We start from the raw sequence: 12,726 nt of genomic DNA, 5'->3' as shown, positions 1-12,726 counted from the left end.
GCATTAAACTTCTGAGAGTGATCCTGTTTCTGGTGAGTGATAGGAACAGAGGAGCATGACAGGCTTATAAAGAACTCTCCAAAAATAACAGCTTAAGATTCATTTGGTCTTTTGGTTTGGCATTTTGGATTTCATGCCCTTGGCCTTTGCTGGCTGTGCGGTTCCCCATCTGGAGGGGACGGCGCTGGGCCTCATTGTGGCCGACAAAAGTGGCCGTGTCCGCGCCTGCTGCCGCGCAGCGCGAGGCCGGAGCCGCGGGTGCGCTTCCGCCAGCCCCCGCGCCGCAGCCCCCGCGCCGCAGCCGCAGCCCCCGCGCCGCAGCCGCAGCCCCCGCACCGCAGCCCCCGCGCCGCAGCCCCCGCGCCGCAGCCGCAGCCCCCGCGCCGCAGCCCCCGCGCCGCAGCCGCAGCCGCGCAGGACGGGCAGCAGGGCCTTCCCGGCGCTCCTCACGCAGCCGGGTCACTCGTTTGCTGGCACCCCACTTTTGTGTCAGTGTCAGTGGAAATCGGTGTGGAAAGCGTTGGTGCCACTCAGTAGAGATAATAAAGTTAATATATGATCATAGCTGTCCTGAGAATGACATGGGTAATATTTTTACACATACAAGTGGTACTGAGTCATCAGTGACAGCAGCTTCTCAAAGTAGCAGATGGTGGCCCTAAAAGAAAACATGTTTTTGTGCCTTACCCCTCCCTTTATTCCCAGACCCAACAAAGATAACTAGGTAGTAGCATCTGCTGATGGCATATTTCCTGTTAAACTCACCTGTCCGCCAGAGCTGAGGATGTTCAAACTATGGTGTATATAAGGTACAAAAGGCATAATTAGAATTCTGATGTATCACAAACTCGAGTTGGTTTTAATTATGTAAGACGGACATTTTGGACAGCTGTAAGAAATAATAACAGAATGTAGTGAGCAGAGAGATGATGCCTTTGCTGCCTCCATTGCAGTTTGCACACATGAAGTGCAAAATGTAAATTTTGCCTTATCTGAAGCCGAGCCATTTCCTGCGTGTCGGGCTTGTGTCATTGTTTGCGTCGTTCCCACGGAGGAGGTCAAGCAAGGCTTTCAGAATGGGTCAGTCCCATTTCTCTGCCTGCGAGGGCTGGACCGTGGCATTTGAACCCGGCTCGGGGGCCTGGCGGCCTGAGCGGGGCTTAGATCAGGCTTTGCTGTTCACCGTGCTGTTATCACACGTCCGTCGCTCACTCGCTAATGCTAGAGCTGAGGCTGCGAGGTTATCTCCTCTCCCCAGCGGGGACGCGGGCCGTGCGGGGGGCGGCGCACACCCTGCGCCCGCAGCCGCCCAGACCGCCGGCTCTGCTGTCAGCACAGCGCGCAGGGAGAGCAGACGGAGGTGTTAATAATGGCTGTGGAAACGTAACTTTTATTGTCTGTTCGCTGTCTACAAAGCACCATTCTGCATAGTGATTACCCATTTATTGTACAGTTGACAGCGCACATCAACACACGAGTGCCGGGAGGCGAGCGGCGCGAGCGGCGAGGCCAGCGCACCCGCAGCGACGGGGACGGGCGCCCCGCGACCACCGCGTGCGGTAAGAGAGACGGGACAAAGCGCTTAGCAACGAGCCAAACTGGGGGTGCGGATGGCGAGAGAAAGCGAACGAATGTATCCCATACACAATTTCCAGAGTGATGAAGGGTTTCACAGAGGTGGCTGAGAAGGATCAATATTTTTTCAAACACTTCCGTTTTTAAAACTGTTAAAATTTAATGATAAATAACAGAATCTCACAAATCTTTAGGGGCAAAATGCTCCACATTTATTTACATATGAAATGTGTTTAATACAGTTGTAATGGACATAGTGTATAGTAACATCTGACAGCAGCAAGACTTTTAAGGAACCAAACAATTACTACCGTATATCATGCAGCTATCTATATATACACAGTTTGTTTTAAAAAAAAGTACAAAATTGGTTTTTTAGGGATACATACAAGGTATAAAATGCAAAAAGAAACCAAAAATATAACTCTCACAGAGAACTATATATGAAAGGGACAGTATGGTACCTTTTGTACTTCGTGACGTCAGAGCCACGACTGCAGCGGCCGAGCGAGCCTCGTGGGGCCTGCGCTGGAGCTGGAAGCCCCAGCTGCACCGACACCGCTGGCACCGAGCACCAGCACGTCAGGCCTGAGCACACGGCGCTGGGAAACGCCAGCCCCCGGAGCGAGGGCTAACCAGAGACAACGGAACACATACTGCTGTGTACTCACTCCTATGGAACGTTTAATAAATTACATGACAAAAAACACCCTTATAAACCTATTCCTCTAATTACAACTTATTTGTTAAATCCAGAGCAGCCCAGCCCTTTTGTAACAATTTGAGCTTTGATCACAAGCACCCGATGGCCTAAAAAATCACTTCATGATACACGGTTGTGCAATTACACTTTTCAGAAGTACTTTATCGCTCTAGGGGGCCTGCACCCGTTCTGGTGTTGCCACCTCAAACCAGCACTGCATTTACATACGCAGTGGTACTTTTTCTTACTTTTTTTCCTTTTTTTTAAATATATATCTTTTAAGAGAAAGTTTAAAAGCTTCCTTGAGCATTTAGAAGCACGAGTTCTTAGAAAGTGAGCCTCCCCTTCGCCTGCCGCCCTGCCCCTGCACTACAGCTCACCCTCCTCCAGGGGCGTCCGCATGACAAACAGCTGAAGAGAACCTAAGAACTGCCCCGGCATTCAGAACTCTGATAAAGGGACTACCAGGATAAAAACCAAAACAAAACTGAAGAACCCAAACTTCCCACTAGATACTGATACAAACACATAACAAAGAGTATAAAAGTTATTAGTTTAAATATATACAAACTCTCTTGAACTCAAATACTGCTTCAGTGGGTCTGAGGATATAGACAATGAGGTGACGGGGAAGCTTTTATGCAGAATATATTGCAACAGCCTGAACAGTACTGTTAACACTGTTATGCCTTGAACTTTCTGTAGCAAAAATGTCATTAATATTCCAATGTGGAGAGAGATTTCTGCATCCCAAATGCTCTGATCACTTCTCAGCTGAGCTCATTCTTTTCGATTTGATGAAGGCCATGCCATGTGTTCTCATGTGAGTGTTTAAGGCCGCTTCCGTTTCAAAAGTCTTTGCGCACACTTTGCACCTTCTGTCCGAGGCCGCGCTGTCGGACGACTCGTCCTCCTGACTGGGTTTATTTTCCTGCTGACTCTCCTCCCCAGACCCGTTTTGTTTTGACACCGGCTGAGGCTCCTTCAGCTTGTGCACGATGAAGAGGTGTCTGGAGAGGGACACGTGGGACGTGTAGCAGAGTCCACACTCCCTGCACTGGTACGAAGAGCCATCGGATTTATGCTGAGGAATGTGTTCATGAAACTGGAGAAGATTTTCTGTTGTAAAGCCACAGACAGCACACTTGTGAACTTTGAAAACGTTTATCTTGAGCTTCTTCAGCGGCTGAGTGATTGCGCCTCGCGGAGGCCTGAACTCCAGCACAGGTTCTTCCAGTTTGCGCTTTGGACTGGGAACCTAGAAAAAGCCGTAAACGGTACAGACAACGTCAGCATAACCACGCGGCTCTGTTCACAGCTATTTCCAACTTGCAAACTTCAAAAACTTGCCCTTGGTAGACTCCAGTACAACTTCGATAAATACGAGGTTTGAAATAATACAAGCAAATACATGTTATATGTGTTGGAAAACTAGGGGTTTTCTTTACTATAAATTGCACATAAGATTTGTTTCGTCAGCTCTGATATAGAGCTCCAGTATCTAATATGCTGTATAAACTGAGTAACTGCATCCAGGTCCACACACCGAGACTCGAGCTGTGTACCGAGCGCAGAATACCAGCCTAGGAACTCTGAAGCACTACCTCGAGAACACAGTTTGAATTACTTAGTATTATTCCATGCCTGACATCTGACTTGGCAGCTTATCTCCTGATTGTCAGTAACTAAACTAATTTCTTGCCAAAGAACGGACCAACAGGCACAATTTTTACAAGTAATTAAACTGATCATTTTTATATTCTGGTTATTCTTTGACACGAATATTCCCCAAGAATCCTCTGCATCCCATGTAGCTCCCATATGCTCGGTGATTCCTATGAAGACAATGTATTTAGCTGCAATATTTTCAATGCTTAAATAAGACCACAATATATTGGGCTGAAAGAGTCACGTAAAGGACAACAGTACATCAGGCATGTTCATGTCTCTGCTGTCAGCTTTGGACTTGCCATCACAGGTGAAGTTCTTGAGCCAAAACCCATTAAAAACTGTTGTTAATCTCTGCATGTAACAAGCCTTTGGACAGTGCTGTCATCTTAGTCTTGCCTTCCTCCTAACACTCATCACCAACAGAAGGACAATTCCATTTGAAGGGACCTACACGGATCTCCCAAGTGATTACCTTTGCATCTTCTTTCACTTCCCTTTCTTCCATATTGGTTGATTCAGTCATCTCCTTCACATCGGGGTCTTTAATGCCGTGCATCAACTGAATGTGTTTCTCCAGCATCAACCGCTTGGTAAAAGTACGTCTGGAATCCGGGCAGTGCCTGCATGAGCACAGAGCAGACACACATTCAAACGTCAAGCTTAACAAAGGCCGTAGTATTCTGACAAGTATCAACAGGACCGGCACATAAATCCAGACCGGAGTACGACCTATTGAAGATAGTGACAATGTTTTTCCAACCACTTGGAAGTGTTCTGAGAAACTGATCACAATCACAAAGTAGAACTAGAAATGTTTGAGCAATTCAGAGCAAATGAGAAGTTCTCTGAAGATAATATCCAAAATGGTACAACACGAGTCAGAATAAAACCTGGGAGCATCGAGTTTGCTTGTTGGACCTCTGCTAACGTCAAACTGTACTTTCTATTAGACACTTTCCCAAGTTCTCCTCAATTTAAATGCCATAGGGAAAGCAATCACCTTCCTCGTAGGATGAATTCTAGCTCCAAATGACGCTTAATTCTGCATTCAAATACTTTGTTTGCTTGGAACTAGTAATTCCTTCTCAGGTCCCTTTCCAGCCTCCCAGTAAGCAGAACAAACTGGTCTTCCACAATCTGTGATTTGTTCTCCCACACAGAACCAGCTGCATCACCTTGAAGCCCCTTGTGTGCTTTTGGGAAGAGCCTTTCTGCCGAGCTCCGCTTTGTAACGTGTCCTGCGGGTGTGTGGAGGAAGGGTCGCCCAGCAAGAACTGCAGGGCAGAGGCTAAGCGGCAGTTCTCTCTTGCCAAGTCTCGCTCCTAAGGTTTTTAACTTTTTAAATGCTGGGGTGTGTGGGTTTTTTTAAGACAGTTCTGCAGGCCTTCTGAAATGAAAACTGAGCGCCACCACGCAAATACACACACAACTACCATAGGCTCATAGAATGTCCTGAGCTGGAAGGGACCCACAAGGATCGTGGCGTGAAGCTCCTGTCCCTGCACAGGACACACGCTGTGTCTGCACGAAGAGACACAACAGAAAGTTCATATCTTATCCGACAGATTTTTCTATTAAATTACGTATCACCTCTCCAGCCACTCTAACATTACTAAGGATTTTTAGATGTTACACAGTGTTTTATGTATGAAAAAAACTCTACAAATCCCGGCTTTTGTGGGTGAGAAGCGTGGGCTGTACGTTTGAGAGACTGCGGCAAAGCCAGCCGAGCGCCGCGGGCGCCGTCCCGCAGGCTCAGCGCCGCAGCTCGGGTCCCAGCGCCCCAGCCGCCGGCCGGGCTTCGTGCCTGCAGGGACCCCGTCCGTGGGTCCCAACAGCTGGCTCGGCTGAACGAACGGGACACCGGCTTCTATGTAATCAAGGAAAGAAAGCCAACCAACGGTGTTTATTGTTGGTTTTTACTCTGTTTCTAAATAAATAAAAGTAGAACTTACGAGCACGTATAAACCTTCCTAATGCCTTTGTGCTTGATACGATTGTGACGACATAAACTATGAGATGAACTGAAAGATTTGTCACATTGTCGACACGGATGTTTCTTCATTTGCTTTAAAAAAAAAAAAAAAAAACAGAAGAAAAATACATTAATTACAAAAGCTCAGTAACTGTAGCGTACGTGCACTTTCAGTAACAGGAACGACCCGTCACTTGCCGCGCCGGGCACCGTGTCCCCAGGTCCAAGCCCTGCCCGGAGCACCCGGCCCCGTGCAGAGCCGTGCGGCCCGGGGACTCAGGCACCCCGCCCCAGCTGCGAGCCCGAGCCACGCGCTGCGCGAAGAGCACTGCTTCCCCGAAGAAGCCACGAAGACCAGGGCATTATTTCTGGATCAGTAAAGGCAGAAGAGCGAGAGACTCACTTTCACTGTGAAAGAACCTTCCCTCCCATCCCCAAACTGCGCTTGTGGTTCCTGAGGGAGCTCGTCAGCCACCTAGGCGGGGGTGAAGAGCACATCACGGACACGCTGACAGGGCTCAGAAAGGCGTCAAGAAACGAGAGGTATGGCCTGATGGCATCCTGAGGGACACCTGTTCCCTTCGGAACAGAAGAGGCAGGAAGCGGAACAGGACGAGTGGTCTCCATCGCGTCGCCCCAGCTGCACGTGGCCACGGGACCACCAGGATCTGAAGAAATCACATCTGCAAAGCCGCGGACTATAGAGTGAACAACGTGGTTCTGTCCCTTAAACTCCACCAGCCCCAGCACCCAGTTCAAAGGGCACATCTGATCAGCCTGAGCAGCTGCAGGACAGAACTGGAAGTATTCCCAATCAGGTTTCCTGCTTCCTGTGCAGGTAACTACATTGTTCAAGCTCATATCTGTAATTTTTGCTATTTTGGCAGTAACAAGGAAATTGAAACAAGATCTTGGAAATTAAATCCGAACGCTGGCCAAACAAATCTAATTGAAGACCTTTCCAGATTACTTTTCCAGTTTACTTTTCAAAACCCCTGTCCAGGTCAGCATGCCACACTTGTCACTCAGTATAATAATTCCTGCCAGAATCGAGGTGTCCTGGGCCTCAAGAATAAATGGATTTTATTGGAACCTCACTTATTCTCACCTTCTGAGGAAGTGATAAGCTCCTAAACAATGGAGATGCACAATAATCCACACAGACATTGTAATATTACGAGAGTCAGCTCTAGTGCCTGTTCACCATTAATAATAATAATAATTTAAAAATTCTCAGTCCTAAACACTAACACGCTCAAGGCACAAGGAACTGAAAAACATCCATCTTCCATTTGTGCTCCGAGTGCTGCATTTTGTGTCCATGTTCCTGTTCTCCCCCACGGCTCCGCGCTCAGAACAGCCCCAGCCCCGCCAGGGGGACGACGGAGGCCGCGTCGTCACTGACCAGCAGCTCGCGCAGCCGAGTCTGGAGAGAACGGCGGAAGGCTTGTACAGCAGGAGAAGGGGTGTCTGGCATGGCTGAAGGAGCAGGAGCTGTTACACTGGCATGAGAGACCTTTCGCTATCAAGACCAAAATCACACGGAGTGTGGCGGAAGGAAAGAAAAGCAGTTCTGAAAGGTCGTCTGTGCAAATGCGAAGCAGCTCATTAGGAAACATGAGATGGTAATTTTACCAGAGCTAGTCAGTGCTCTTAGAGGCACAGTACTGCTCAACCTAGACCTCCTTTTCATGTTTAAAGGCCAATTAAATCAACATATTTCACTCCTAAATTGTTACAGGTGAAAACCTGGCAGTGTTTACACACAGTGCGTGCTCATTAATGCTAATACAAGGGTTTGCAGTATGCGTATGACTGCAATGCAGTCAAAGAATTTATAAAATACAACAGAACGTGAAGCCATTTGCACTGCGCTGCACAGACAAGCTCAAGCGAGCAGCCGCGTGTCTGTGCCGAGGCCGCGTCCATGCCGCGAGCGCAGGGCCGTGCTCAGCTGGACCCTGTCCCGCCCACCACACCTGGCAAGGTTCCGGATAGAGACCCAAACCGGATTTGGGAAGCATTAGTTTGAGCAATGGCAGCCAACACCAAAAGAACTGAAAAATCAGTTGTGTAACTGGGTGCAGGATAACCTGGTGTACAGCATCTTGTCTTTACCGGATGAAAGAGGATGTACAGCAATTCCTGCTTAGAAAACATCTGTCCTTTCATAGGAACACCTACACAGGAGCCGTGGGCAGCTCAGCACGTCAGCCCGGCTGAGCGCAGACACACAGCGTGCAGTTCCACGCCAGGAGCTGTCCAGACTGCTCAGAACCACCTTTGTCTGGACCAAGAACTTCCTCTCCAAACAGCACTGTTACGCTCGGGCAGACAGCGAGGCCAAGGCAGCTCCAGCCCTTCCTACCCTAGGGCTGGCTCACGCTCAGCCAGCTCAGGGGACTCAGCCATTGGAACCTGACTGTGCGGCCGCTCCCGGCGAGTCGGGAGGTGCAGAACCCGTCCAGCCAGGACACACACAGCACCTCTGCTCTGAACAGCCCCGTCCAGCCAGGACACACACAGCACCTCTGCTCTGAACAGCCCCGTCCAGCCAGGACACACACAGCACCTCTGCTCTGAACAGCCCCGTCCAGGCAGGACACACGCAGCACCTCTGAACAGCTCTGAACAGCCCCGTCCAGGCAGGACACACGCAGCACCTCTGCTCTGAACAGCCCCGTCCAGGCAGGACACACGCAGCACCTCTGCTGTGAACAGCCCCGTCCAGCCGGGACACACACAGCACCTCTGAACAGCCCCGTCCAGCCAGGACACACACAGCACCTCTGAACAGCCCCGTCCAGCCAGGACACACACAGCACCTCTGCTGTGAACAGCCCCGTCCAGCCAGGACACACACAGCACCTCTGAACAGCCCCGTCCAGCCAGGACACACACAGCACCTCTGCTGTGAACAGCCCCGTCCAGCCAGGACACACAGAGCACCTCTGAACAGCTCTGAACAGCCCCGTCCAGCCAGGACACACACAGCACCTCTGCTGTGAACAGCCCCGTCCAGCCAGGACACACACAGCACCTCTGAACAGCTCTGAACAGCCCAGCCTGGGTCGCTTGCGAGCGCTGCAGCTCCAGACTTGCACTCTGATCCTGCCAAAGCAGCAATCAGAAGTTTGGAACCAACTATCTTCAAATACTTTACATGACAATGGACTTTGTGAATAGGTAATGAATTGTTTAGGTAAGTTTTTAACAAACGTTCTCCATAGATCATTTTAGAGCATTTAACCCACATCTATCATTCTTAAGAAAAATAGTCTACAAATTAATTCCATTATTTATTAGACCCATTTCACATACTTGGTTATCTTATGCTCATTTCTAGTCTCTCTACAATAAAATGTATCCATAGAAGTTTAGTTTTTTAATATAGGAATTTTGAAACTCAACAACTACTGAAAATTTCAAAAGGTCAGCAAGGAAGGTAGCGACTGGCCTTTTATCACCCATTTCTGAGACACGGAGTTGTGTCGCTATTCATTTTAAAATATATATGCCCCCCATTATTTGAGGAACCACTTGAACGGGGATTAAAAATAGCACATAAATGCAAGCAAAGAGACAAGCCTTTAGGCCAGGGTTTGAGTGCAACACTTAACTAATATTTGATGGCAAGGGTTGTTCCTGAAGTAACGTTGCATGTTCTTATTAAACATCGGAAAGATACATATTTAAAGCTAATATTTAGAAAGCATTATCAAGGTGCTACTAACCTTATTTGACGTGCCTCGTGCCACTCTGTTGCAGAGGGGATCAGACTGGAAACCGCTCTCCAGTTCACTCTGCAGTGACACTTCCACTGGGAGGTTCTGTGCTTTTGTTTTTGAAGATGGCATCGATGTGAGATGCATCTGGTCTCACACTTATTTCCTTGCCAGTAAAAGCACTGATGTGTTAATATTTGAACTAACAGGCAAACCAGAGTAGACCGACAGTTTATGTGCTGCTAAAGAGACTGACGTAGACAAAAAACTAAACTATGACTGTATGAGATACAAGATCAGGAACAAGTATTCACTGCGCGAGCATCCCGCAGGGGCTGTGACACGTTGCACGAGTTTCTTTAGAGACCCTGCCCAGCAGAAATGTCAGGAGTATACCTGCTAGGCTCAAAATGGAAGAAATTAACAGCTCATCGGTGACTTCAATGGACAGAAATGCAAAAATTGTCTTTTAAAGCAACTGAGGAAATCAAATGGCGACCACATGATGTCAGCGCTTAGTCTGCTGTTCACGCCCTCAGGCTGTGAAAGGAGACCCAGGTAAGGAAAACGTGGTTCTGCGAATGGTAACGCCTGGTTCTGTGTGTGTGGCTGCAGGGGCTGGCGGTGCAGCAGGACGCCTGCGGGAGGACAGCGGGGCTGCTGAAGGTCCGTCACGGGGCTGTCTGCTTCGAGGCCTCAGGAGACGTTAGAGGTGAGACTGCCCTTTTCAGCTTTTCCACACAATGTTTATAAGCAGAATAAACTAATTTGCACAGCAGCTTTAGACAAAAGCACTGTAATCTGAAGGAACCTCTTGAAATGTGTTATCGTTTACCATAGCATATTAGTATCCTAAAAACAAGAGATTTTCGCGGAGGATGACTGTCTTCGCTCAGACGCTCTGCTCTGTCACTGCGGTGCAGCACAGCACCTCGCTCTGATTCCGCTCCCAGCGCAGGGCGGGTGCGAGCGAGGCCGGGGGCCCAGCACCGCCTCAGCACCGCCGACCTGGGGGTCCTCAGCGCCAGCTGCTGGGAAAGCTGGGGGTGCCGCAGGGACAGCCACTGGAGGCGGATTTAAAGTGAGACACAGGCGTGTACGCTCATACAGCACTGCCATATTTCACTTCAAATCATCTCCAATCCTGCTGCTTTCAACTCAAAATTCAACATGTCAGCGCGCCTGAGGGTGGGCTGAACGTACAAGTGTAAGATCAGAGCAACAGCTTGGCCTCGCGGGGAACCTGCCGTTACAGTGAGACGCCGGGCACCCTCACTGCGCCCACAGAGCAAACGTGCACTGCCCGGCCGAACGGCTCCAGAGAGGGACCCGAGGCACAAAGGAAGGACCGAGAACCCGGATCACACGACATGACTCGGACGACGTCCCACAACACCCTTCACTCTTTCCACCTCCAAGAAATTTTGGTACAGGATGAAGAACCCTACAATTAAGCAAGAGTGCATGGATTTTCTCAATAGAACTATGCAGAAAATGACAAAAACTAAGCAGCCAAAGACAGGCAGATTAAATCCATGTAAGACTGGAGAAGAGTAACCACAGAACTTAAAGGAATGATTTGCAAAAACACAACTGAATTTTGAAAAAAATACTTCATATTTCAAGTTTAATTAACTTTTTCATAATTGAATATTATTCATTTACCTTTCCATGTTCTTTCCTCATGTGAGAGATGTAAACGTCTCTCTGGGTGAAGAGCCTGTCACACTCCCAGCACGTCCAGCCAGGATTGGCCACTTTCTTGGGTTCTGCTTTCTTCATGGGAGAAGCAGACTTCTTCTCCAGCTTTTCTGTTCCGTTGACAGCCTTTGTGTCCTCTTTGTTGTGACCGGCTGAGTTCTGAGTTGTGGGTTTGGTGCTGAGGGGCAGATTTATCCCCAGGTTTGGTGGCCCCTCAACACTTTTCAAAGTTCCATGCATAGACTACAATAAAAGAGAAAAAAAAAGGTACAAAACTAACACAGACATGTACGATTGTCTTGAAAAAATGAAAAGACCATCCAAATCAAAAGCCTTCATTTACTTCTTTGTCACACTATTATCAGATCACATTCTTAACATGATTAAGTAAAGGCAAGGCCTCCCATAAAGAGAAATTAGCCAAGAGCAGTAGCAGCCATCATGCGTGGCTGAAGAGTTCTCTGCAGCGGCTAGGCATTTTCACCAAAAAAAAGACACCGTATGTTAGGTTTAAATTGCTGCTTCCTAAGGAAGAAAAAAGGGCTCACGAAGTACTTAATGTCAGGCTTCGTTTCTCGCTTTACTTACCTACAACAGCTGAGCATGCTCCTTTCAAACTACCTGACTGGAGACTTCTGACAAATTTTGACTTGGCATGTTGGTGAACAAGACAAGAAAAGGCAACTGCGCTGTTCAGCACGTAGCAGTGTTAGGCCCGGCCTGACTCCAGGCTAGGGGCGGCCCAGCCGGGGCGGCAGAGCTGGCAGTCCCCGGCAGCAGGGGCAGCCGGGCGGAGTGCGGCACACGCCGCAGCTCTCGGCGCTGACGCTTCCTCACCCGCATTTAACTGAACACTGAGGAGAAGGGAAGGAGTCCTCCGCCTCCTCCTTGCCCCGTTTCTGAGCCGGTGTCGCAGCGCGGGGTACCTGAGCCTGCCCAAAGCTGACTGGTTCGGGAAGCGTGGGCGGCCGCTGCGCGGCTGAGCAGAGCGAGCAGCCGCTTCACACGCGGTCCAACGTGCGGCCCGCGGCCAAGGTCTGATCTGCAACACCAGCCATCCCTAACGTAATTGTTGTTCCTACAGGTAATCTCAGAAACAACATTCAATACATTCTTGATTCTGAGAAAGCACAGATTCAAATCCAATACTCCAGTAAAATCCTTCATTATGAAGTTCTTTCAGAAATCCTGTGGCTTCTGGGACGACCTGCTGGCTCTACAGCAAATATCACCCTGATCTGTGGAACGTGTTTGTCTATTTAACAACTTCTAAAAGAAAAGTCACTAATCAAAAACCCTAAAACGCTCCTGAGGAGCGGCGCGCGGGCCCAGCTGCCTGGCTCCAGAGCTGCCTGGCTCCAGAGCTGCCTGGCTCC

At 49.0% G+C, this 12,726-nt stretch overlaps 1 protein-coding gene across 14 annotated transcripts in view; it reads right to left on the bottom strand.

The window, feature by feature from the left end:
* Nucleotides 1-1,764: 1,764 nt before the first annotated feature.
* LOC135577372 (zinc finger protein 532-like) overlaps nt 1,765-12,726 on the bottom strand; it is a 38,815-nt gene continuing 27,853 nt past the window's right edge. For all 14 annotated transcript variants that reach the window (XM_065046695.1, XM_065046700.1, XM_065046692.1 and 11 more), the window contains 4 exons: nt 11,315-11,593; nt 5,905-6,017; nt 4,422-4,569; nt 1,765-3,536 (listed from right to left, as the gene is read on the bottom strand). In XM_065046695.1, the coding sequence (XP_064902767.1) occupies nt 3,042-3,536; nt 4,422-4,569; nt 5,905-6,017; nt 11,315-11,593 (1,035 nt within the window). In that variant the 3' untranslated portion in view covers nt 1,765-3,041. The remainder of the gene's footprint in view (nt 3,537-4,421; nt 4,570-5,904; nt 6,018-11,314; nt 11,594-12,726) is intronic.

This window comes from Columba livia, chromosome Z (genome assembly GCF_036013475.1).
Source record: "Columba livia isolate bColLiv1 breed racing homer chromosome Z, bColLiv1.pat.W.v2, whole genome shotgun sequence".
Classification (NCBI taxonomy): Eukaryota; Metazoa; Chordata; class Aves; order Columbiformes; family Columbidae; genus Columba; species Columba livia.
The sequence above is the reverse complement of the archived record's forward strand: the minus strand, read 5'-3'. Positions and strand labels throughout refer to the sequence as shown.